General features: G+C 33.4%; 2 protein-coding genes across 2 annotated transcripts; both read right to left on the minus strand.

Annotated features, from left to right (window-relative positions):
- Positions 1–360: 360 nt before the first annotated feature.
- On the minus strand, positions 361–1,423 carry LOC110723188 (cytochrome P450 704C1-like). The gene is made up of 3 exons (XM_021902519.1): positions 1,332–1,423; positions 929–1,219; positions 361–846 (listed from the first exon to the last, which is right to left on the minus strand). Exons 1-3 carry the CDS (start codon positions 1,341–1,343, stop codon positions 379–381), a joined length of 771 nt encoding a protein of 256 aa, XP_021758211.1. The 5' UTR covers positions 1,344–1,423; the 3' UTR covers positions 361–378.
- Positions 1,424–11,643: 10,220 nt separating this feature from the next.
- LOC110723189 (expansin-A8-like) lies at positions 11,644–14,167 on the minus strand. The gene is made up of 3 exons (XM_021902520.1): positions 13,925–14,167; positions 13,128–13,440; positions 11,644–12,414 (listed from the first exon to the last, which is right to left on the minus strand). The coding sequence occupies exons 1-3, from the start codon at positions 14,055–14,057 to the stop codon at positions 12,111–12,113; spliced, it is 750 nt and encodes a 249-aa protein (XP_021758212.1). The 5' UTR covers positions 14,058–14,167; the 3' UTR covers positions 11,644–12,110.
- Between the last annotated feature and the right edge of the window lie 10,990 nt (positions 14,168–25,157).

A 25,157-nucleotide genomic window follows, 5' to 3' on the forward strand; every position in this document is an offset into this window, starting at 1 on the left:
TTTATTCATGTTTCAATTGCTTATAATGATTATTTGATGTTTGCATGTTGAATTTCTTTTTTTTACTTCAATGTTTTCGAATTTATGTTTTTTCTTTTTTGGTTTATTTTCGAATTTCTTTCGAATTTATGTTTTTTTTTTTGGTTTTTTTTAGTTTAAAGTTTAGGGTTTTAGGGTTTAATGTTTATCTTCGAATTTATTTATTTTTATGTTTTGGTAATGGGATTGTAGCAGAGGACAATTAGTTTTTCATCATGATTGCATTGTTTATTTTTGTCAAGTACCTGAATTTCTTAGACTCCTTTTGGTTGGACTTTGAAATTAGAGAAAATGCAATTATTTTGATTTCAAAATTAGAAATTGAGAGAAAGGTAGAAATTAGCTTGGTTGATATATGATAAGTTGGAATGTGCCTCTGAAATTGACATAAACTTCAGCAAGTAACGTGTAACACAAAAGAGAAAAATAAAAAGGAAGAGAACAAACAATGAGATTATGAGAGCAATGAAATTTTCTGACTGGAACTGCTGGATAGAGTCTGAGAGTTTCTGTCAATGCAGCATGTAAATACTGCATTCTTTCAAGTGATTCTTCTGTCAAACTAGCAGCAAGTTCTGAAAATTTTCCAACTCCTTCCATTTTCGTAATTTTCCTTACTTCTTCAGCAACCTTTTCCTGTATATTCTGGTGTTTACAAAGCATGTAAACAAACCATGAAAGTGTAACTGCTGTTGTGTCTTTACCCGCAATTACAAAGCTCAAGATTATATCTCTCAGATACTTCAAATCAGTGTCGCTCTGCTCCAGGAACCTTGACAAGATATCATCCTTTTTCATCTGCATTTCCTACAAATTCACACAGAAAGAATGCATTAATCTCCTCATTAAACCGATATGATTACAGACTTCTAAGTTATGATTCACTTACTGAGACATTGCTTTGTGAACTTTTCATTAGTTCCACTTTGTTACTGATTAATTTGTAAACAAAATCATCAACAGTTTTGACACTTCTCTTAAGTTTAGCCTCTGCGCCAATGTTGAGAAATTTCTTGATAGGCCAAAAGATGTCTACATATCGTAACATGGTTGAAGCACTAGCATCATCAAAAGCCTGGCCAAATTTCTTCCCTTCTTCATTTGAGCCACACATACTGTCTAGATCAACTCCAAATGCAACTTTGAAAATAGAATCTAACGTTGACTTCATAAACAAGTCCTATAGAAAGCCATTTCAAGTTAGTTCGTTACTCCAAAGTCTCCAAAAGTACATAGCTCATCTTATCAGTAAAACACTTTTGTCCAATACAACCAGTAAAACACCATCTTACCTGAATATCCATAATTTGGGTGGAGTGTCACGGAAGGCGGCTAGGGGTGGGGCTGCCAATGAAGCTGGTTGTGTACTTGTGTTGTGTTGTGTGGGCAGTGGTGGATCTGGGTATTGACATAAATTTCAGAAAGTTGGTTGTGTTGTGTTGTGTTGTGTTGTGTGGGCAATGCCTCTCTCATTTTTTTCTTAACATAAATTTCAGAAAGTTGAAAGTATTTCTAATGTGTATTGATATTTCTAATGTGTATATATGGACACTTTTTAAGCTAACTTATACTTTAAAATTTGTGTTTATTCCTGCTAGGCTGCTAAAAGTATGGACTCAGATTATTAAGATTAAATAAGTTGGCTAACCTGTGTGTAGTTCAGGGGTTCTTATTTTTGTTTTTATTCTTGCAGGGAGTGAAGGAAGTCAAGGAACCACGGATTCTTATTCTTGCAATGTAAGTTGCTCTTAAATTTTTTTTATAAAATGGTATGTGTATATAATTGTTACTTTAAAATTACTTATATTGTATATAATTATATTGTAGATGGAGAGCTCTCAATCCAAACGGTCTGCTTCTTTTTCTGAACAAACGTCACAGCTACTTTCTGAAAAGGATATGGAAGAATTGCAATCTACTTTGCCTCCTGATAAGAAGCTAAAAGCGGGGCGGGAATATATATGGAACAGAAAAAGTAAGAGGAAAGCTGAGTATTGGAAATATTACTTAGAGTACGTCGAGAATGGAAAACTACGAGCTGAATGTAAGTTCTGTCCTAAAACTTTTGCTGCTGATGGTAATCTTAATGGTTCAAAAAATGTTAAAAACCATGCAGAATCATGTCTCGGTAATCCTATTAATATAGAAAAAGAAAAGGGCAAAGAAAAGCAAACTAAATTGTATTTTGATCAAGAACATGAGAGTAGTGAATTAAAGTGTGGGAGTAGGATTATTAACTTGAATGATGTTAGAGAGGCATTGATTCACATGATTATTGTTGATGAGTTACCATTTAAGCATGTGGAAAAATCCGGTTTTAGGCACTTTGTGCAAGTTGCATGTCCACAATTTCACATTCCATCTCGTGTTACCATTGCTCGTGATTGTTTAAAGTTGTATTATAGTGAAAAAGAGAAATTGAGAGAAATGTTTAAGACATGTCAAAGAATTTCTGTGACCACTGATACTTGGACTTCAATACAAAGAATTAATTATATGTGTCTTACAGCTCATTTCATTGATAATGACTGGAAATTGAATAAAAAGATCATAAATTTTTGTCCAATTTCTAGTCATAAAGGAGAGGCTATTGGAAAAGCAGTTGAGGCATGTTTAGAGTATTGGGGTATTGATGATAAACTTTTTACTGTCACTGTTGATAATTCTTCTTCAAATGATGTTGCTTGTGCACACTTGAGTAGAATGGTTAGAAGAACAGGATGTATAAATGATGGAAAAAATCTCCATGTTAGATGCATTGCTCATATCATTAATTTAATTGTGTGGGATGGTATTAGAGAACATGGTGTGTGCATTGATAGAGTTAGAAATGCTGTGAAATATGTTAAGAATTCCCCTGCAAGAATACTTAGATTCAAAGATCTTGTGCAAAAAGCAAACATAGATTCAAAATCTTCTTTATCCTTTGATGTCCCCACTCGTTGGAACTCCACATACATAATGTTGGAAACGGCTTTGAAGTTTCGACGTGTTTTTAGTGGGTTATCTCTTCCTGATGGAGAGGATTTGAATGACAATGAAAGGCCTCCCGAACCCGAAGATTGGGAAAAAGTGGAGAGGTTGGTTTTGTTTCTAGGGGGGTTTTATCTGTTAACTAAACGAATTTCTGGTTCCCATTATGTGACAGCTAATAAAGGTTTAGGAGAAATTGCTTCTATGTATGATATGTTGAATAATTGGGAACAAAGTGAGGACTTGAATTTTCAAGCCATGGCCATTGCAATGAAAAAAAAGTTTGATAAGTATTGGGGGGATGTGGATAAGATGAATAAGTTCATTTATGTTGCTCTTCTTCTCGACCCTCACTCTAAGATGGTCATTGTTGAATTGACACTAACGGATATGCATGGACCGGAAAAGGGTACAAAACTTGCTAATGATGTGAAGGAGTTCGCTTACTCTTTATTTGAGGAATATAGAAAAATGTATGCTACTTCTAATATTCCAAATTGTGGAGATAATATGTCAATGGATATTGATAATAGTAAAGGAGTGGGTTCCGATTATGTGAGGAAACTAAAAGAAAGAGCAAAACGATTGAAGGGGACAAGTGGGTATGCGATAAGTGAGTTGGATAGGTACTTAAATGATCAATTAGGGCCGGAGGAGGAAGAACAAGATGCATTGACATGGTGGGGTAAGAATGGTCAGCGTTATGTGATTCTTAATCGCATGGCACGTGACATACTAGCCATCCCATTGTCGACCGTTGCATCGGAATCTGCTTTTAGTACGGGAGGTCGTACTCTAGATCCATTTCGGAGTTCTTTAACTCCTAAGGTAATGCATCGTTATCTTTTTATTTTATAAAATCAAGTTTGTTTATATCTTAATATGACTTTGTTTATACATATTTGTGTAATATTTTTGTATTGAAGATGGTTCAAGCGTTACTTTGCACACAAGATTGGCTTAGAGCTAAGGAAGTGCCAATTGTTGATGTGGAAGAAAATTTGAAAGAGTTAGAGGAAATAGAGAAAGGTAGTAATAATTTTATGTATTTGAAATTTTGTTACACCAAATTTATTATTTCATTGTTATCAATCATTAATATATTCTATATTGTATTTTATTTAGAGGTGCAACGTGGTGAATCTAACGATGTAGACGATGAAGTTGTTTTCGTGGACTCATTAGTGTGAATCACGCGATCAAAGGGAAAACAACTCGTTGGAGAATTTATGTATTCCTAGTACTTGAGAGTTGAGAGTTGAGACTTAAGAGAATTTATGTAATTTTATGAGTTTTCGTGGACTTATTTGTATTTTCGGTGGACTCATTTGTATTTTTGGTGTTTGAGAATCGGGACTTTATAGACTTTATGTAGTTTTGTAATTGATAATTTTGGTTTGTATGTAATTATTAAATTATGCAACAGGTCTAAAAATCACAAAACAGGTCCATATGCAGGTCCATATGCAGGTCCATATGCAGGTCCAACAGGTTTTGTATTAAAAAAAAAAAAAAAAACGAAAAAGACACAAAACAGGTCCATTCAGGTCCAAACCCGGACCGGACCTGATTTTTCAGGTCTGGCCCGGAACCGGACCTGTTAATTCAGGTCCGGTCCCCGGTCCTCATAATTACCCAATTCAGGTCCCCGGTCCAAACAGGTCCGGTCCAGGTCCGGTCCGGTTTTGGACCGGTGTACACCCCTAATTGTATGTCCGAACTAGAATTTCACACATAGTTAGGGTTTGTTTTCTTCAACTTAATTTTATTTCCTTTTCAAATTTTCTTCTATCATAGACAATTTAGTTCACTTACGTTTAGTTCACCTCATTTTAGCTCATAAGAACAGGGCCTTGTGAACCTCATGGCTACTTATGAAGAGGTGTCAATTAGAGTTTTCGGGTCGGGGTCGATGAAATTTAGGTTGAATTGGGTCTATTTCAATTTTGAGTTATGTTAAATTATTATGTCTATATGATTTGAAGTCTGAATCGGTTATTATTCGTTTTTGATCGTTTAGGTCAAGTTTTGATACTTCGGGCCTTGGCCCTTATATATACGAGTAGTGATATAAAGAAAGGCATGGTGCTTGTATTAGTTGTATGTAAATCTACCTACAAAAAAGTTGGAAATCTTAATTAAGAATCTTAAGATAAGCTTTCAAAAAAGGCAATTAACACTTTTTTTTTTCTTTATTCCTTTGTTAACTGTTTGAAAATGTGAAGGGTATTAGAAAGCATCATCCATGTGCGGCTGTGCCTAAGAAGTAAGAACTTAATTTTTTATTTTTTATTTTGACAAAAGAAGTTACTAATAAAAAAACAAAAGAGCAAACATAAGGAAAATGACACAAGCAAAGATATACTTAAAAGGTGTAAGGATTGAAAGAGTGGTTAGTGGTTACTACTTACCCAAGTTATTGTGCATTTCAGCATTTGTGCTCAGTGAGCTTATTACTTCTTTAATTTTTTACGGGCAGTAAGCTTATTACTAAATTAGTTGCAAGCAAGACTTTTTTAATATCTTTAATTTAAATAAATCTAAATATATTATTCCTAATAAGATCAATACGAAAAATGTATCACACATATTCTCCGATATTTCTGATATGGATGATATCATATCTCTAACACTTTTCAATTTATTTTAGAATGATTTAGGGCCTGTTCATTTTAGCTTATTTCAGTTCAGCTCCAATTAGTTCAATTCAATTCAGTTCAGTTCAGCTCTCAATTTCCTTCTCTTATTTAAATATTCATTTTAGCTCTATTCAGTTCAGTTCAGTTCAGTTCAGTTTAGCTCCAATCAGTTCAGTTCATTTCAGCTCAGTTCAGTAAATGTGAACAAACCGTTATAAATTAGGGAGTATCATTAGTTTTTGTCAACTGAATTCATTGTCTAAAACATAATTTGTCATTAAAATGAAACTTTGAACCAATCAAACAACTATGTTAGTTAAGAAAAAATTTCATTTTGATGAAAAAATGTAAATTTAAAAGCTAATAAAAATAAGTTTTTAATTAAAAAAAAGTAAACATTTCAATGTTATTTTCTTCATTTTCTCTCAAAAAATTTCTACACTAGATTATGTTTAATTCGTCTTATTTTTACTTATTTCACAAAAAGTAAGTTCTAATCAAATCAGAAAAAATAAGTTTTGACACACTTTTATCATTATAGTGTGGTTTTTATCGCTAAATACCTTTAACTTTGTACTAAAACAATTTATGAAAATTAATAAAGTACACATTACAAATCTAACAAAAACTACAAAAACTCTTGCGTGGACCTGTGATAACTTGTTATTTTGTATGATTTTAAAGTGATTTTGAGCCTTAGAATTGTTGGAAATCAATGCTTAGTTCACTAATTACTCTATTTTTATGCATTTTTTGTGTATCATATGCTTCACGGGTTTGCTAGTGTTTTGGTGCATATTTAGGTATAAATATGGCACTTTGAAGCTTTTGGACAAAGAAGAAAAGAAGTTGGAGACAAGAAGAGGAAATAAGGGAGCTATGGAAGAATGAAAGAAGCAAGGAAAAGTGTACAAGAGTGAAATAAGAGCATTTGGAAGGGTTTTGGAAGGATTTTTTCACTAAGGTCAACTTCAAATGACTATAACTTTTTTTCTACTCAAGTTTTTGAAGTGATTCAAATTGGAGATTAAAGTTCATCTCAAGAGATATCCAACGAATGCTTACATGCCTTATTCCAATGAGTAATGAAGAAGTTATGACCTTCCGAAATGAAGTTGTTTCGCCAGAAAAAGTTGCACGTCCGTGCCAATTGATGCACGTCCGTGCCAATTCATGCACGTCCGTGCCAATTGATGCACGTCCGTGAAAGGTCAGGCAGTAGCTATTGTTCTCATTTTAACAGGTCTGCACGTCCGTGCAACCTTTGGCACGTCCGTGCCGACCTGTAGACGGGCCGATTCTTGGTTTCTCCGTCCTTTTACTTGGGGGTTATATAATATCCCTTTAGCTTCATTTGTAAGGGGGGGGGTCTTCTTAGTTTATTTTTAGCTTAGGTTAGGGTTTTTAGAGAGAGAAACTCTCATTTTATAGAGAGAGAAAGTGAGAAAATCTTGTTGAAAGCTTGGAATATGAAGAATTGAAGGAAGGAGACTTGAAGATTTGGATACTCCTTGCAATATCAATGAGAATTTCTTACTCTCTCTCCTATTTTGTTATTCTATTTACTTATTTTTGTATCTTTTCATCCTTAATTACTTGTTTATGTTAGATTAGTGTTTGTTTCATGTTCTTAGTTGTTAATTCCTTTAGTTTTGCAATTTATTATGATTTGTGAGTAGTTCTTTTACTTGGGATTGTTGAAATCATTGATGAATTCACAAATACTTGTTTGTATGTGTTGATTTAGCTAATGTGGGATGTTAATTAGTTGAGCTTAAGTGGTTTCATTGTTAGTTCTTGTAAGTGGCCATTGCTAGAACTATTTATCTAAGCTTTCTCAACGAAGGATCGAGAGATGAACTTGAGTTAGCTCCCTTATGCTTGATTGACCCGAAATGCCATGAGAATAGGAATTTCCGATCAAGGGAATGTTTATGTCATCGTGATTATGCTTTAACACTTGTTTTATGCTTTGTAACCACGAGAGTAGGTTGTATTCATGATTCAAGTAATCCCTCTAGCTTGAGAGAGTAGTTGGGTGCCTTAGATGACTTCCCCTAATTTTATCCCCAAATTGCTATGTCTTGTATGTTAAATTGTAGTTTGTGAACGACTTAATTGGTGGATACCTTCCCGAGATCCTCTTTATTATTGTTTGTAGTTTTTCTTCATAACTCATAACCCAAAAAGACTTGACTTAGCTTATCACAAATCGATATTTGTTAGTGCTCCCCTTAGTCCTTGTGGGATCGACCCTTACTTACCCTTTCTACCCATTAGAGAGACCAAGTTAGGTTTTTATCTTTGGTAGGCTCGACGACGACCTATCAACCTGCTCCGACTCAAGGTACATATGCATGCAACTGTTGTTATATTGAACCTAGTGATCCAAATTTTAATCTAGTAATATTAATTTCAACATAGTAACCTTTATTAAAAATTTGTGTGCATGGACCTTTAATATTGTTGAGAACCTAAAGTACGACGTTATGTTGAATAGTGACCCTAAATTTAACATAATGATCTTTGTTATTAATATTGACCAGTATATAAAGAATATCATTAAAAAAATAAAATTAACCTCTTAGGTTCTGTTCTCTTCAGGTTAATTTCAGTTCAATTCCTTATTTCCTTCTCTCATAAATAATTTATTTCAGCTCTATTAAGTTCAATTCTACAAATCAGAACAGACCCTTATAGACTTATAGCCCTTATAACGCCACAATGACTTTTATTTTAACGTAATAACTTTTATTATAATGTAGTGACTTTTTTTTTGTATTAATAAAACAATAATAATAATAATATATATAATATTAGTGGTATATAATAAATTAATATGAACCAAGTCCATATAAGAGTTTACACAAAACCTAAACTTAATATTTTTTTTCCTTTATAGATTATGGTACAAATAAGGTAGGTTAAATTAGAGAATTATAGCAAATCAGACAGAGCATATTAGATCAAATAAGTAAAATAAGTTGAACTAAACAATTATATCATATTTGTGAAATCAAGAAACCAATGAATAAATCATTATTAAAACCATCCATGTTCAAAACCTTTAATTACATAATGACGATGTTTAAAACATACTTATAATAACCACTAGTTTTGTGCCCCGTACGATGCCCGGGTTATTTATTGAACTTTAAGATAAATTTTTAATTTATATGTCAAATTTTAAAATATATCAATGATATAAAATTAGTTAGGAATTGATGTGTTTTTATATATCTAATAGGCATACATGTAATAATGATTAATAATAATGTTGGTGAAAATGTTCGATTTAATTTAAATATTAAAAAAATAAAAAATAGCAAAAAATAAATTAAATATAATAAATGTTCAAAACCCGTTCGGTTGACCCGAACCCAAAATTTTGGGCAAGGGTTGAACATTTCTTGACCCGTAACCTGAAGTGACCCAATCCGAGATGACTCATGACTCGAACCTAATTGATAGGTCTACATAGTAATAAAATTCTATTGGATTGTGAAGTATATTATTTTAACCGAATAGTATATATTATAAATGGATGTTTTACGCTTTAAAGTACTTCTTAACTCAAAAAAATATTATGTATTATGATATAAAAAATAAATTTTTATGATAATTTTTTTAAATTATAATCTAATAATTTGTTTGAATAAAATTAATTCAATTTGTACCTCTGAAATATTTATATTTTGTCAAAAATAAAACTTTAAACTAACAATTTTATCCTAAAATTCTATCCAAATCTAAAATAACCTTTTTTATCTTATGAATTCTATCTAAATGTAAAGTTGGAACGCCAAGTGTCGCTGTCTCGTGGCCTGGCCAAAAGTTTTACTTTATATATTAGTTACAAGTTTGTGCCCCGTGCAATGTACAAGTTGTTTATTAAATTTTGTGATAATTTTTTTATCTATATGTCAAATTTCAAAATATATCTCTATTACAAAATTAGTTAGAAATTGATGAACTTTTGTGATAATTTAACTATGTAGTAGGCATGTAAATGACTAATAAAAATATTGGTATTTTTTAGAGTTATAATCTAATATTTTTTTTAAAGACAATTATAATTCAATTTGTACATCGAAATGTTGGTATTGTATCCAAAATAAAACTTTCAACTAACAATTTTATCCTAAAATTCTATTAAAAAAAAAGTCTAAATTAACTTTTTTATCTGATGAAATCTATTTAAATATATCTAACGTGACGTGACATTTGGCGAAAAGTTAAAACGCCAAGTGTCGTTGCCACGTAATCTGCCTAAAAGTTTAGCTTTACATGATATGATTTGCGGGGCGTTTGACTCGTGAAATTGGGGATTAGTGGATTAGAAGGTGAAAACTGAGATTCGAGAATTAAAAAAAAGAAAAGGAAAAAAAACATCAACTAGTACTATGTTTGGATGGGATGAAATTTTGACATTTCATTTTTTGTCATTTCATTTTATTTTATTTTTTCTGTAAAGGTGACTGATTTACTTTTTTTTGTTTATGTTTTTGTTTTTTAATCAACTTAAAAATTGGATATTCCTCTTATCAAACATGAACATTGCAAACAATCACAAACAATTAATTGTTTGTTTTCAAATTTCAAACTAATTTTATTGTTTTTATTGGTAAGTAAGCAAGAAGTTATATTAACTTATAAAAAAAACCTAAATTTATTGTTAAAATATCAATTTGTCATGAAAATCAACTCTAAACTAATTTTACATCAATTTTAATTTGATGGAAATGTAAAAACAATTTAAGTAATTTATTCCTTTATTATAAATGCAATAAGTTTTAAGATTATTTAAATAAACTTAAATGATACTAAGGTGTATTTAGTTTGGTAAGCAAGAATATGGGATGAGATCGAAGGGAAGTTTTAAATCTATTTTTAACAAAACCCTATGTTTATTAGGGGACGGGGGAATGAGACTATTAGTTAAGGGGAATGGAATTGGAATAAAATGTCTCTATATTTCGATTAAAATAATCCATAATTGGTAGTATTTAAAAGTGGGAATTAGAAAAGTAAAATAACAATATTTTTATTATGAAAATAAATGAGAAAAAAATGTTACTAAGAGTATTTCTAAAAATAAAATTGTTATGGAACATTTATTACTTGTCTATACATTCCAATGTTATTGAAAACAATTGAAAATAATTGAAAAAATAGTGACATATTTTTATAAATTTCTAACAACTAATTCTCAATCTCTATATCACATTCTTCACTCTTCAGTATTCTCAATAAAATAAAATAAAATAAAATAAAATAAATAAAAATAAAATTCCCAGTTTTTAGTCAGCTAATCTTAATTCCCTTAAATCAAACGGTAATTATATTTTCCATATGTTTCTAAAGCCAAACGTATGTTCGTTAAATATACATAATCTATGTTTTTATAACTCATTTTTAAGTAACATTAGGAAATTGAGCTAAATTTTAGAGTTTATAAATTTTTTCAAACAAACAAATGTTATAAGGTTTAATTTTATTCATTTTAACACTTACTTTATATTTATTTTTTTTAATAGACCAAATATGCTCATTTTTTTTTTAAAAAAAGCGTAAAAATACCGAGAAAAGTGAAAGATCAAAGGAAATAAAAAGGAAAATTTTTCTACACATATGAAATTATTTTTTGAACTAAGAATAGGAACAAAAACTTATATTGGATTAACAATGTCGTGTGACAAAATTAGATTAACAATAATACTCCGCATAATTTCTATCAATGAAATTTTGACCTAGTGCTGAACATTAAGAACATGTGTGTAAAATAGAAAAATGGATTCAAATCTCGTTATCTCCATTTATCATTTGCATTATTGATTTATTGCCCCTTAGGCCTAGACCAGGAAAATAATACAAAATGTCAATTAATTGTTATAAGTTTTGGAAAACTTTGAAAAGACCCTACAATATAAGTAACCAAACTCCATCATCATATTGTACCAAGTGGCTCCTTATAAATCCAACTAAAGAAAATAAAAATGAAAGATATTGTTGGTTATTTGATTTGAACTCCAAAAATATCAAGCTCAATCAAGTTCATTCATGATAATCATAGTTACAACTTACAAGGCTTTTATTATGATGTATACATTGAAACTGATTGAAAATCTTGGCTGTTAATGCCAATTAATTCAGTTTCTTTCACACAAAATAAGCTTTTTGAAAAAAAAAAAGAAAAAGAAAAAGAACACCTTGCCTAAACCTCTATCAATTGTTGAATACTAGCGAAAAAGTCACAAGAATTTTCGCGGGTGGCTATATACACCACGGCAATTATTGTCTTTGTTCCTGATTAATTGTCACATTCGTATTTTAACATAAAATACTTATATGACAAGTCTGGCAATTTTATTTGGACATGTATAAAATTAACTCGAGTTTTCCTTTTAATTATCATCGATTTCTTAATATCATATTGTTAATTAATTTGATTCTATTTTTTTAGAATTGACCACCCTCATAAGACGTGCCAAATTGCCAATTAGCAGGAGCAACATCGTAGCTAGTGATTGTTCTCCCGTCACTAGCCGTAACTTGGAAAGAGAGGCTTTGGCCGTCGAGATCACCATTGCTTTGCCAATTTTGACCCCAATTCCTAGACATGGGTTGCCACCCGGTCTTTGAACCCTTGATTGAAACCGCGTGCACGTCACCGGCTCCGGCTACATTGGTGATTAGGACCAAGTTGAAGTAGGAGTGTCCATTGATTGTGAATCTTATTCCTCCTGTTCTCACGCAAGGTACCCTGTCAAAGTGTTAAGTTACAGGGTAAGCAACACAAATTTGGATATCTTATACTTTTAACATCGTCACAAACTCTTAATTTAGACGGTTGTACATTAATTAATGTAAAATGACTGTAATTTGTAAAGTTACGGTAAAAATGTTAATGTATATAGATTAGTCAAAACACGTTAACAATTAAATTGATATTTAAACCATAACATAATACATGATATTGTACATTAAAATAATTAGTGTACACCCGAAACTCACAAAAGGTTTCGTACAAGCATCTTCTAATAATTAAGCTAATAACCGTCTTACCGAACACTTGTTGTAATTACAACCAACTTTGATTAAGAGCGTAGGGCCGAAAATGAAGTGTTCACGTGCGACTTTTCAAAAACGTACTCTTGTATTATCTTGTTGTCTTTTTCACTTCAATTATTTCATTTTACTTCGTATTTCTCAGATTTTCTTTGTCAAATGAAATAAGACAATTTCATATGAACGTGTTCTTAACAAGACATTTTAATGAAGAATTACAATAATTAGCAAAATTGTCAAGATTAGCCAACATGTAGTACGTGAAACTATAATTTGTAATCATGCACTATTGGTCTATGTATGTATAAAAACTTTTTTTTTTTTTTAAACCTCTATAGATAATATATACGAAGTATTTAATTACTATGTATAATAATTTACTTGTGTAATAGTTGGTCATAAAATTACCTTCGGAAAGAAACGGGAACAATTCCAGCGCGATATTGGGCAATTTTCAAGAAAGAAGGTTCAGCCAAATCAAAGTGTTGAAGAGGGGGATTGCACCATCCACCATTGTCATTAGACAAGGCATAATTTGGAGGGCAAAAATTGGTAGCAGTCACAATAATGCTCCCTGGGAGACACCATTTAGGGTCTCCGTTACATGTAAGTTCGTAGCATGAGCCACAACTCAATCCACTGTTAAATAGCGCGGTACTTAGGGCAGCCGTGCTAGTCCCGTACCCTTGGCTGTACAAGTTTCCATATCCACAAGCTCCCCCTACATTTTCCAATATAATGAATAAATTAAAATAACGAACTAGTAAAAAAAAATGACACGTTAATCTTTAAAACATACGACGTGTACTGTATCTATTTTGCAATTGTATACAAAACATACTGTTCCTTAGGCATATTGAATTAATAGAAATTCAAAAACTATTAAAATATAAAAATTGAAGACAATAATTAATAAGTTAACTTTCAACTAACTAATAACTTAACTCGTGATAAATTGCAAAAAGGAATTAATTTGTATGTAAAGAGCCCTAATTATATTTCTTTCTTTAAGTTTTTTGCTTTTACTTTAATTTATATAACCTTGTTTTGGTATTGTAGTGGATGTAGAGTAATGACCGATAAAAACTAACGATGGACAATGGACTAATTAATTGAATTGGAAACCACTAGCTTAATTAGTACGTACGAATTGAAGTATTAATTAGGAAAAATGTAGCCTTCAAAATAGACAATATTAGGCTTACCCATTGTGCCGGATGCGTCCTCTCCGCCATAAAAAGTAGCATGACCTAAGTCTGCGAAAACGCCATAAAGAGATAATAGATTAATCAAAATGAAGGAAAGTGAAGCACGTAATAATGTTGACGAAATTGTCATTATGTCGTCGTTAAAGACAAAATTAGCGTTAATTGGAGACTATCTAGGGATTAGAAACAAAGTAGGGGATGAATTAAGTGATGATTGGTAGTACATTATAGAGTAAGGTGTGGTTTATATAGGCATAAGGTAGGGTTATGTATGAACAAAGTTGTCTATAAAAGATAATGACTATCTTAGCTTGCAATGCCTCAATATGACTAATTAAATTGAATACAATGACATAATATTTGATTTAGGTAGGCCAATATCACGTATTTAAGTACTTAATGAATGCACATGGTAGGACGATCAATTGCTTAAGTAAATTGGCCCCATCTCCACATGCACTTCTAAATCATTGTTGATGATCAATGTATGTATGTATGTATTATGTTTTGTGTTTAATTGGTTATTTTATTATTCTTACAAATTTTTATAATAATAATAATAATAATAATAATAATAATAATAATAATAATAATAATAATAATAATAATAATATATTATTATTATTATTATTATTATTATTATTATTATTATTATTATTATTATTATTATTATTATTATTATTATTATTACTCCCTCCGTCCCTAAATTACATTCCTGTTTTACTCTATTATGTGAGGAATAAATGCTAGAAATAGGAATGTAATTTAGGGATGGAGGGGGTATTATTATTATTATTATTATTATTATTATTATTATTATTATTATTATTGGTGTCAAAGCTAATAGTTTATACTACCTCCTCTAATTTTTGCTCTACTCACTTATTATTCATTGGATCAAAAATAAAATTAAAAAAAAAATTTTGTTCGTTTCTACTTATGCACAAATCTAAAACTATCATGTGAAGATCTTGTTAGAATTATTTTTGCTTTAAAAAAAAAAAAAAAAAAAAAAAAAAAAAAAAAAAAAAAAAAAAAAACTTGTTAGAATTATTTCAATGTCTTATTCTCCAAATATCAAATTTTCATACAATTCTATATGCAACTGATCCTTAGCTATTTAGGCGTCCAAGACCTTCTGGTCTTCGGTAGCTTAAGGTGCTGGTCTTCGGTCGCTTAAGGTGCTTAAGGAAGGAAAGTTAAGGAAGCAAGGCAATCTCAGCACACGGCTGCTCTAGAAGTACCAAAACTAGTAATATACTTTACTACGTAATTAAAGATATAATTGGTCAAACATGCATTTAGAAACCACACAAAATGTAAGTCAATAGAACAAAAAAGGACGGAGGGAGTATGTAACTGGAGAATTTCACATTAATAAAGAAGAAGAGGGAAGATGAACAACTAATTGATGAACAAATAGATATGGTGGATTACTCCACTTGTTATTACCAATTGGTTTTGTATGGGGAAATATCTACATAACGGAAATCATTATAGGCCGATATGGTATGACAGACCGACATACTATTTGAACTCGATCCATCAATAGCTTTTGTTAATATCGGCATTTCTGTATAAAGTATAAATATCGGCATGTAAGTAGTTGCTACGTGTCGTGCTCGCGTTTGACACGTGGCAGAAATTATATTACTTGTTAAATTGCCATCTGTCACTTAATAAACCTATAAATAATCTGATTTTACTTCATAAACAAGGTAGCATTGATTACACTCTTTCTCTCACTACTCTCCCTCTCATTACTTTCTCTCTCTAAATAATCTTTCTTCCATAAACACTTGCTGACTTAATCTTTGGAGCGGTTATCCCCGGATTCACCCCGGGGCTAGCTAATCTCTTCTCTTTGTGTAGGTTCTTACTTGGCCGATAGGAGCAGAACGGGTTATATACTCGAGCTTCGGATCTTGGATTCGGGTTATCGGATTCCTACAGAAACAATTGGCGCTAGAAGGAGGGGAAAAAGCGGCAGTTAAATCGGCCGCATACAAAAACAGAATGTCAAGGGCCTATAATAAGAGAGTTAATCACCGACCACTAGTTGTCGGAGATTTAGTGTTAAGAAGAACATCGGCAACAGGAAAGGGGAATGAAGATGGAAAGTTAACAGCTACCTGGGAAGGTCCATATCGAATAAGAGACATGGTAATGCAAGGATCATACTATCTGGAATCTGAAGACGGAAAGCCACTGAAGAATGTCTGGAATACCGCAGTTCTTAAAAAATACTATGTATAATGTAAAAGTTGAGTTAAAGTATTTTGTATGATAGTGTTGATAAATAAAATCAGATGCAATGATCTACTCTACAATTTGTGTATAAAGGCATCCTCCAATTAACAGACCACCGTTAATTGGGATGGACAGCCAAAAACCACTTCCGTGACGATAACGCTCTTACAACCTGATCAGTTGTATTCGTTAAATCACGAGGTTGTTGGTTCAATATAATATCCCGGCCAAATCATTATACAGTATGCGCCGACATGAGGCGCAGCTAAAACATGATCGCCGATAAGGGTACTTGCGAAACTATTATGTAGTTGCACAAGTGACCAATGAGTTACAAAACATAAACTATCGTCGTGTACAAAAAGATGTAAGTACATACATCATGAAAATGATGTCTGCATTAAGCGGGGAAGAATAAGGGGCTATACTACGCCCGATATTACAGTCTTAATAAGGGGCCATATCGATATCCTTATGCTTATAAGTATAACGTACGAATTTGTCGATATCCTTATGCTTATAGGTATAACGTACAAATTGTGTAAAGTAAATCGATTCTAAATTGAATAATTAAAATCGATAAAAGTTAAAACCGGGACAGTTATAGCATTTAAAAGAACTGCATAAAAACGTAAATACATTAAAGATATACAAACATAGTGTTATGAAAGAAACGATGTTTTGGCAAAGCTAAAACAAGATCGACAGACATCACCACAAAAGGGTATATGCCGATAAAACAGCATTGTCAAAAGCAAGTTTTCTAGAAATACATAACCAAAATAGAAACTACAGTGAGTAAGGCCCCATAACGCAAGAGCCGCAAGATGATGATGGTGATGGCTGCCCGCCCCTTTAAGCCGATTTGTTTTCAGGTTCAGGAGAATCCAAAATCTTAGGGTCGGAAACGCCGATATCATCAGGAGGAGCAAGATTAAAGATATATGCGTCTGAGAACTCCTGTTGCTCGAATCCAGAAGGTGTCTTGTGAGCATCATTATTAAATGTTGTTTCAATCTTAGCCCAGTCTTCTTGTTTTAGGCCGATAACATGGGCAGCACACCTCTGAGCAGCAGTCCACCCACCATCAAAACGATCTTGTAGTTTACTGCAAAATTCTGCCGATGACAAATAACGGCTAACCGCCCTTTGCCGTACCCCAGATTTATCGGCTTTCAATTTTTGCAGCTGGCCTTCTAAGTTGCCGATTGTTGCCTTAGCCTTAGAAAGATCACTCTGTGCAGTAGAAAGCTGATTCTTCACGGCGTTCTTATCTTCAAGCTGAGATTTAAGATCCTTTATCTCCTCTTCAAGATTTTTCATTTTTTCAACTTTCTCGCGCAGAGATGACAATTCGGCATCATCTTTCGCTTTTATCAGCTTAATTCCATCAACAGCCTTTCTGGCATTATTCAAAGCTGTCTCCAGAGATTGTTGGTTAGACATGTTCTGATGATACTTATCCTGATAGAATTTATACATCCCAACCAACTCTGTTCCAGAAGCAACCGCCTATAAACAAGTGAAATATGAAAGATATAAGCCATGTGTCTTAATGTAAAAAAAAAATGGATACTGATGAGTGAAATTTATGTTACCCTTAGGGGTAGTGTATTGGTCTCTTTTCTCCTGTTTTTCTTAGGTTTTCTACCTCTTTTCTCCTCTTATGGCTTCCTTTTCTTTTATGGATGAAAAGTATGCTTATTTGCGCTTGTTTTGATAATCTTTATGCATAATTTTATCATCCCCATGCTCTCGTGATCTTTGCTATCTTTGCAGGTTCCATGACGGTCCTAAGCACGGTAGGAGGCCCCTTGGCCAAGTATGGAGGCATGGACAAAGACAAGAGGAGCAAAAGGGAAGAAGAGGAAGCAAGAAGAGGAAGTTCAAGAGGAGGTGTGGCCGAACCTCTAAGAGGTTCGGTCGAACCAAGGTGTGGTCAAACTTTTGAAACGTTCGACCGAACCTCCAAGGCAGTTTCAACCAAGTTTTCAGCATGTTTACAGGAGGGGTCGAACCAGGAAAGTTCGACCAAACAAGGATCAGGGAGGTTCGACCGAACCTACCCTGAGTTCGGCCGAACCTACCCTGAGTCCGACCGAACCTACTCAGAGTTCGGTCGGACCTTTTCCCGTTTCAGCTAACTTTTTGCGGAGCTTCCTAAGCAATTTTGTAAGGGGTATAAATAGTTTTTTTTTTGCTCATTAAAAAAACGGATTTTTTTAGTTTAGAATAGTTTTTAGGTTAGTTTTAGGTTTTTAGAGAGAGAAACTCTCAAAATTTTGGAGAGAGAAAGTGAGGAGCACAATGGTTTTCATGGATTTTGGATAATCAAAGGAGGAATTTGATGATTTGAAGATCTCCATTTTATATCAATGAGCATTTCTTACTCTCTTCTCTCTTTATGCTTTATTAATTGCTTTGTTAATCATGTTTGAGTAGATTTCCTTCTACTAGGTGTTGAGTGAAGCTTTGTTATGGTTAATTGAGTTATTTGAGATAAATTTGATGATAATTGTGTGATTAAATTGATTGAATTGATGATGGCATGTTGTTTGTTTTAGATTGGATTGATCTCCCAAGATAGCAAACTTAATTGCATGTTAGTTCTACTTTGACAAGGGATTGTGAATTAGAATTTATATATTTGATTTCATTTTGGGTATATTTCTTCTATGCACCTAGTCAATGAGGGATCTAGGCTAGGAATTTGAGAGATTTCTCTTGATGGTAATTAATTCCCATTTTAATTCTTTCTTTGCATGATTGATTATCAAATCGATTCCCATTAACTTGTTAATTGTTCAAAGTGGATCTTTTCCCCTAGTAGACTTTATCATACCTTGTTCTTTATATTTGTTTTAGTGTAGTTGTAGTGTCCTTTATCCGTAAATCGACTTCGGCATAGCTTAGGCATTAGATTAAGAACAATCTAGCATTACCGTTCCTTGTGGTTCGACTCCGAACTTACCACTAGACTTGTTTAGGGGTTAGTTTTAGGATTTATAAATTTATTTGATTGAGTGTGGAATGTGCGACCGTTCTAACGCCCGTCAAAATGGCGCCGTTGCCGGGGAACGGTGTCAATGTTTGATTGTTTTTTATTGCTTGAGTCTAGGTCTTTGTGTATACTTTTCTTTTTATTTTATTTTTTTTAATTTTTGCTTGTTTTTGTAAAAAAAAAAATGGCAAGTAACTCGTTTCCTCAATATGACAATGAGACTTTTTGTGAATATTTCAATAGACTTGTGGGATATTTGGATTTTTATTGTTGTAGTCTTTGGGAGGCTTGTGAGATTTGTTATTTTGGTTTGAATGAGCAAACTAGGGATGAAGTTGAATGCATGCATAATGGTGAATTTAGAGCATTATCAATTGATGATGCTTGGGATTTTTATGTTTGGTTTGCTTGGGATGTCTATAATAAGGGTAATCATGATTCTATTATTGATATGCAATGTGTTGATACTTCTAATATTAGCATGAATTCCCATGATTTGTTACATGATCCATTAAGTGAACCTAAAACACATGATTTCAACTCTATTTCCTCTTTTGTTCATGATGATGAGGTACATGCTCAAGTTGATGCTAATGGTGTGTTTCAATATTCTTCATTATTTACCATGCCTTCTTGTGATGTGCTTCGTTCCCTTAATGATGAATCTCATGTGTTTGATTGTGCCCCCACTCCCCAATGTGATGTATATGCTCATGATCTTAATGTTGATTTTTCCAATCTTGGTTGTACTTCTTCTTCTCTTGTTGAGGCTCAACCTTCAACACCTTTTGAATCCCTTATTGCTACTTTTGAATCTCAAATTAGGTGCATTGAGCTTGATAATGAGCTTGGGCCTAGTAAGGAAATGATTCTTAATTCTATGAGAGGTCAATTAGTGATAATGAAAAAGAATGAGGAGCGTCTTGAGGAGGGAAGGAGAATAAAAGAAGAGTTAGAAAGCCAATTGTCACCCTTGATGCTTGTTTGTGAAAAATCCCAATTTAATGTGTGTGTTGAGGATGATGATGATGATTTTGAGCAACCAAGAGAGTGTGAGGATCCCATTGGTGAGCATATGAGTGATGGTGAAGGAGTTGAGAATGAAGAGAGTGTTGATTTTGAAAATCCTAACCCTTTTTCCCATCTTGATGAGTCTCAAGTGCATGATTGTGATCCTTTTATCCATGAGTATTTGGATTCATTTAAGGTTATGTCTAATGTGTTTATTGAGTGTCAAATGAAAACCCATAGCCTTTTGAGTGAGTTCATTAAGAATGCTTTATGGGAGAGAGATGATTTTGAAATGAATTTGCATCCATTCATGCATGGCTTTGAGATTTTAGGCTTTAAGGAAGTTGAGGGAGTTGTTGTTCATGATTTTAGTGAAGGGGATTATGTAGTTCCTCTTGGAAGTTGGATGTTTGAGGGAGATCATGATCATGAGTGTTCTTCTTTTGAGGATTCTATGATTGATTTTCATGCTCAAATTGGTGATTTGAGGAATGGTGGTGAAGAAGAGACCATTTGTAAGACCATTTCTCCTATCCCCTTCTCTCATGTCCCTTTTTCAAGGAATTTCAACCATATCCCCTACACTCCTATATCCCTTCCTTCCTTTGTTAATGAGCCTATTGGGGACCCCCTTGCCTATGAAGATTTTTATGTCCCTCATTCGTCTTCAATTGAGGAAAAGGGTGATTTTGTCACCCAAAAAGATTTTTGTGAAGAGAGTTTGCCTTTCTATTCTTCTTCTTATTTTCTTGAATTTTCTTTTGATTCTTCTTCTTCTTGGAAACTCCCTCTTCACCTTCTTTTGCGTGCACTAATCTTGGTGCATGCCCTTCTTATATCATTTGCTTACTTGTTATCTTATGAGATGTGTAGTAGTGCATTTGACAAGCTCTTGCGATCGTTGCAATATTATTTACTAGAGCGGTCAAGCTTGGACCTTAAGCAAGCCTTTCTCGGGAAGTAACCCGTGTTTTATTGCTTTCACTTTCTTTTATTTTTAGAATAGTTTTTGGCCTCATGGAAATGTTTGTGTGCTTGGTGCTAGGTACATAACTTAATATACTCTTATGCATTGGTTTGGATCAAGAATCAAGGAAGTTTGACTCCACTTTTGCTAGCACATGGAAAACAAGATTCAATTTTAGAGGTAGTCGGCTTCAAGAAGGTTTAATTGGGTCATTTGCAGGTACTATACCCACCTAATATCCGGTAATATCCTTCCTTGCTCTTCCTCTAATGATTTGTGACTTGTTAGACATATGTTGGTTGGTTGGATGACTTTCTTTCTTTTCTCCTCCCATGGATTCTTTGGTTTAAAGTTTGAGCATGTTGCCTCATTCAAGCTTGGGGGAGGGTATTCTATCATGTTTGGTGGAATTTTGATTCATATATGCCATGCACATTTGTATATGCATTTCCATTTTCTTTATTTTGAAAATTCCAAAAAGATTTTGTTTCTATCAAGGCAAATTTGCAATGTGTTTTGTTTTGTTCTTACTTTTGACATAATACGCTTGGACTTGTATTCTTGAATGTCTTTATTCCTAAATTATAAAGGTGTGCACGGTTTGAGAATGTATTAGGTTGACTCTAGGATATGGTATGCTAAGGTAGTTGGCTAAGAACTTTGGGACCATGAAGCTCTAGTTCACTTGCTTGTGGTAAGATGGAGTTGCTCTCTATGGTGGATATGAAATCAAGAGTTAGTTATTGCTATCCCTAGTGAGGTAAATTGTTCAAGCCTTCATCATACTTTGTTGAGCGGCATATTTGGATCCTTGGCTATTGCATTCCCGTATCTAGAACTTGACTTTTAGCTCCCATGATCGCGACTGAGCCACTTTAGGGGATGACAAAGACATTTCTCTTTTTATAGGATTAATTTTCAATTTTGGATTTGGTTTGCAATTGCCCCTATTACTAGCCCATTTGAGCCATATACATTCTTTTCTCTAACCTTAATACAAGCCTTCCAGCCTTAGTTTCACTTTAAATCCTACCTTTAGTTTGTGAAGCAATTTTGTTTTGGAGCTTGTTTTATTGTTTATGGTGCAAGTTTAAAATTATAAGTTCATTTGCAAAGCAAGTATGTGTTGTATATAATTTTTTGCATAAAACCAAATACATTTTGAGAAAAAGCCGTCCAAAGTTAAAAGAGGCAAGGACATTTAAAAAAAAAAAAAAAAAAAAAAAAAAAAACTTGGAAAAAGGAATTATTAAAAAAAAAAAGTAAAGAAGAATGTAAAGCTCACAAAAAAAAGGGTTTTGTTATTGTTGTTCTCCCTGTTTTTGTTATTTTGTGTTAAATAAGTTTGGGGGAAAGTTATTTAATAAGCATACTTGGCACTTTTGTTTTGGAATCGTTTGGATCTTGTGGAAGAAGTTCCACCCGTGCTTCACATAGGTTTACCACCAATTTCAAGAGTTCTCCACACCTTTACTCTCCTAGCTTATATGTTAATACCTTGAAAGTCCTTTTGATCCTAGAGGGTTAAGTCATTCAATGATGGCGGGAAATAGGAATCAAGCCTATAGAGCGAGTTTGCATAGCCAAGATGTCGGGTAACCTTCTCAATGTTTTTAATTTCTTATTTATTTTCCGGTTTCTTCGTGGAATCATGAGAAGCTAACTTGAAAGTGGATTTGAAACTAGTAGAGAGAACGTGGTTTGATTGGTTGAAACAAAAGGTGGAATGTGTTTCCTTTAGTTCTCTATGCTTAGCATATGTTATGTTTCAATCAACCTTGGACATCTTAGAACGTGCATACCTTTATTATTTTAGAAAGATTGACATTCATTAGTGTTTGTTCCATCATAAAAGTCCACTCTAGAACGCTTGTAACTTTTCTCTTACTTCGTTTTATTTTATTTTATTTATTTATTGCCTTGCCTTGATTTTTGTCAAGAGTTATGGGTTAAACTCTTAGGACACCCTTACGAGAGCTTACTCGTCCTCTAGAGCGATCTATGGGGTTTAAAGTGCTTGATGCATGCGCTAAATGCATTCGTGATTCCTACGAAAGTGAGTTAGTGTATATTCTTTCTCTTCTAGTTTTATTTTATTTTATTGTTTTTTAAAAAAAAAAAAAATATACATCGTTTTCCGTCGTGTTTGTTTTGTTTTGCTCGAGGATGAGCAAAAGTTAAGCTTGGGGGTGTTTGATGAGTGACATTTATGTTACCCTTAGGGGTAGTGTATTGGTCTCTTTTCTCCTGTTTTTCTTAGGTTTTCTACCTCTTTTCTCCTCTTATGGCTTCCTTTTCTTTTATGGATGAAAAGTATGCTTATTTGCGCTTGTTTTGATAATCTTTATGCATAATTTTATCATCCCCATGCTCTCGTGATCTTTGCTATCTTTTGCAGGTTCCATGACGGTCCTAAGCACGGTAGGAGGCCCCTTGGCCAAGTATGGAGGCATAGACAAAGACAAGAGGAGTAAAAGGGAAGAAGAGGAAGCAAGAAGAGGAAGTTCAAGAGGAGGTGTGGCCGAACCTCTAAGAGGTTCGGTCGAACCAAGGTGTGGTCAAACTTTTGAAAAGTTCGACCGAACCTCCAAGGCAGTTTCAACCAAGTTTTCAGCATGTTTACAGGAGGGGTCGAACCAGGAAAGTTCGACCAAACAAGGATCAGGGAGGTTCGACCGAACCTACCCTGAGTTCGGCCGAACCTACCCTGAGTCCGACCGAACCTACTCAGAGTTCGGTCGGACCTTTTCCCGTTTCAGCTAACTTTTTGCGGAGCTTCCTAAGCAATTTTGTAAGGGGTATAAATAGTTTTTTTTTGCTCATTAAAAAAAACGGATTTTTTTAGTTTAGAATAGTTTTTAGGTTAGTTTTAGGTTTTTAGAGAGAGAAACTCTCAAAATTTTGGAGAGAGAAAGTGAGGAGCACAATGGTTTTCATGGATTTTGGATAATCAAAGGAGGAATTTGATGATTTGAAGATCTCCATTTTATATCAATGAGCATTTCTTACTCTCTTCTCTCTTTATGCTTTATTAATTGCTTTGTTAATCATGTTTGAGTAGATTTCCTTCTACTAGGTGTTGAGTGAAGCTTTGTTATGGTTAATTGAGTTATTTGAGATAAATTTGATGATAATTGTGTGATTAAATTGATTGAATTGATGATGGCATGTTGTTTGTTTTAGATTGGATTGATCTCCCAAGATAGCAAACTTAATTGCATGTTAGTTCTACTTTGACAAGGGATTGTGAATTAGAATTTATATATTTGATTTCATTTTGGGTATATTTCTTCTATGCACCTAGTCAATGAGGGATCTAGGCTAGGAATTTGAGAGATTTCTCTTGATGGTAATTAATTCCCATTTTAATTCTTTCTTTGCATGATTGATTATCAAATCGATTCCCATTAACTTGTTAATTGTTCAAAGTGGATCTTTTCCCCTAGTAGACTTTATCATACCTTGTTCTTTATATTTGTTTTAGTGTAGTTGTAGTGTCCTTTATCCGTAAATCGACTTCGGCATAGCTTAGGCATTAGATTAAGAACAATCTAGCATTACCGTTCCTTGTGGTTCGACTCCGAACTTACCACTAGACTTGTTTAGGGGTTAGTTTTAGGATTTATAAATTTATTTGATTGAGTGTGGAATGTGCGACCGTTCTAACGCCCGTCAGATACATAGTAAATTATAACTACATACCCTCATTAGATCATGCATATGTTGGGTTGCAACTGGGCCGATAAGTCCAGACGGCCTATCAACTGGAGTTGAAACATTTCGTAGCAGCCGATATCCCAGATTTCCACCCTCAAGAGGGTCATCAGTGAAAATGGATTCATTACGGAAGACGTCCATTTCAGGCCGCCATTGATCGCGAGAACGACCCTCAGGAGCCCTTACTCTATTCAGAACCTCATCTGGAATCTTTCCTTCAACGTGTTCAATCCACTGTCCACCCCGATAAGTAATACCGGGAATACTTGTGTCGGAATTGACAG

Source organism: Chenopodium quinoa, unplaced genomic scaffold (genome assembly GCF_001683475.1).
Source record: "Chenopodium quinoa cultivar QQ74 unplaced genomic scaffold, ASM168347v1, whole genome shotgun sequence".
Taxonomy (NCBI): domain Eukaryota; kingdom Viridiplantae; phylum Streptophyta; class Magnoliopsida; order Caryophyllales; family Amaranthaceae; genus Chenopodium; species Chenopodium quinoa.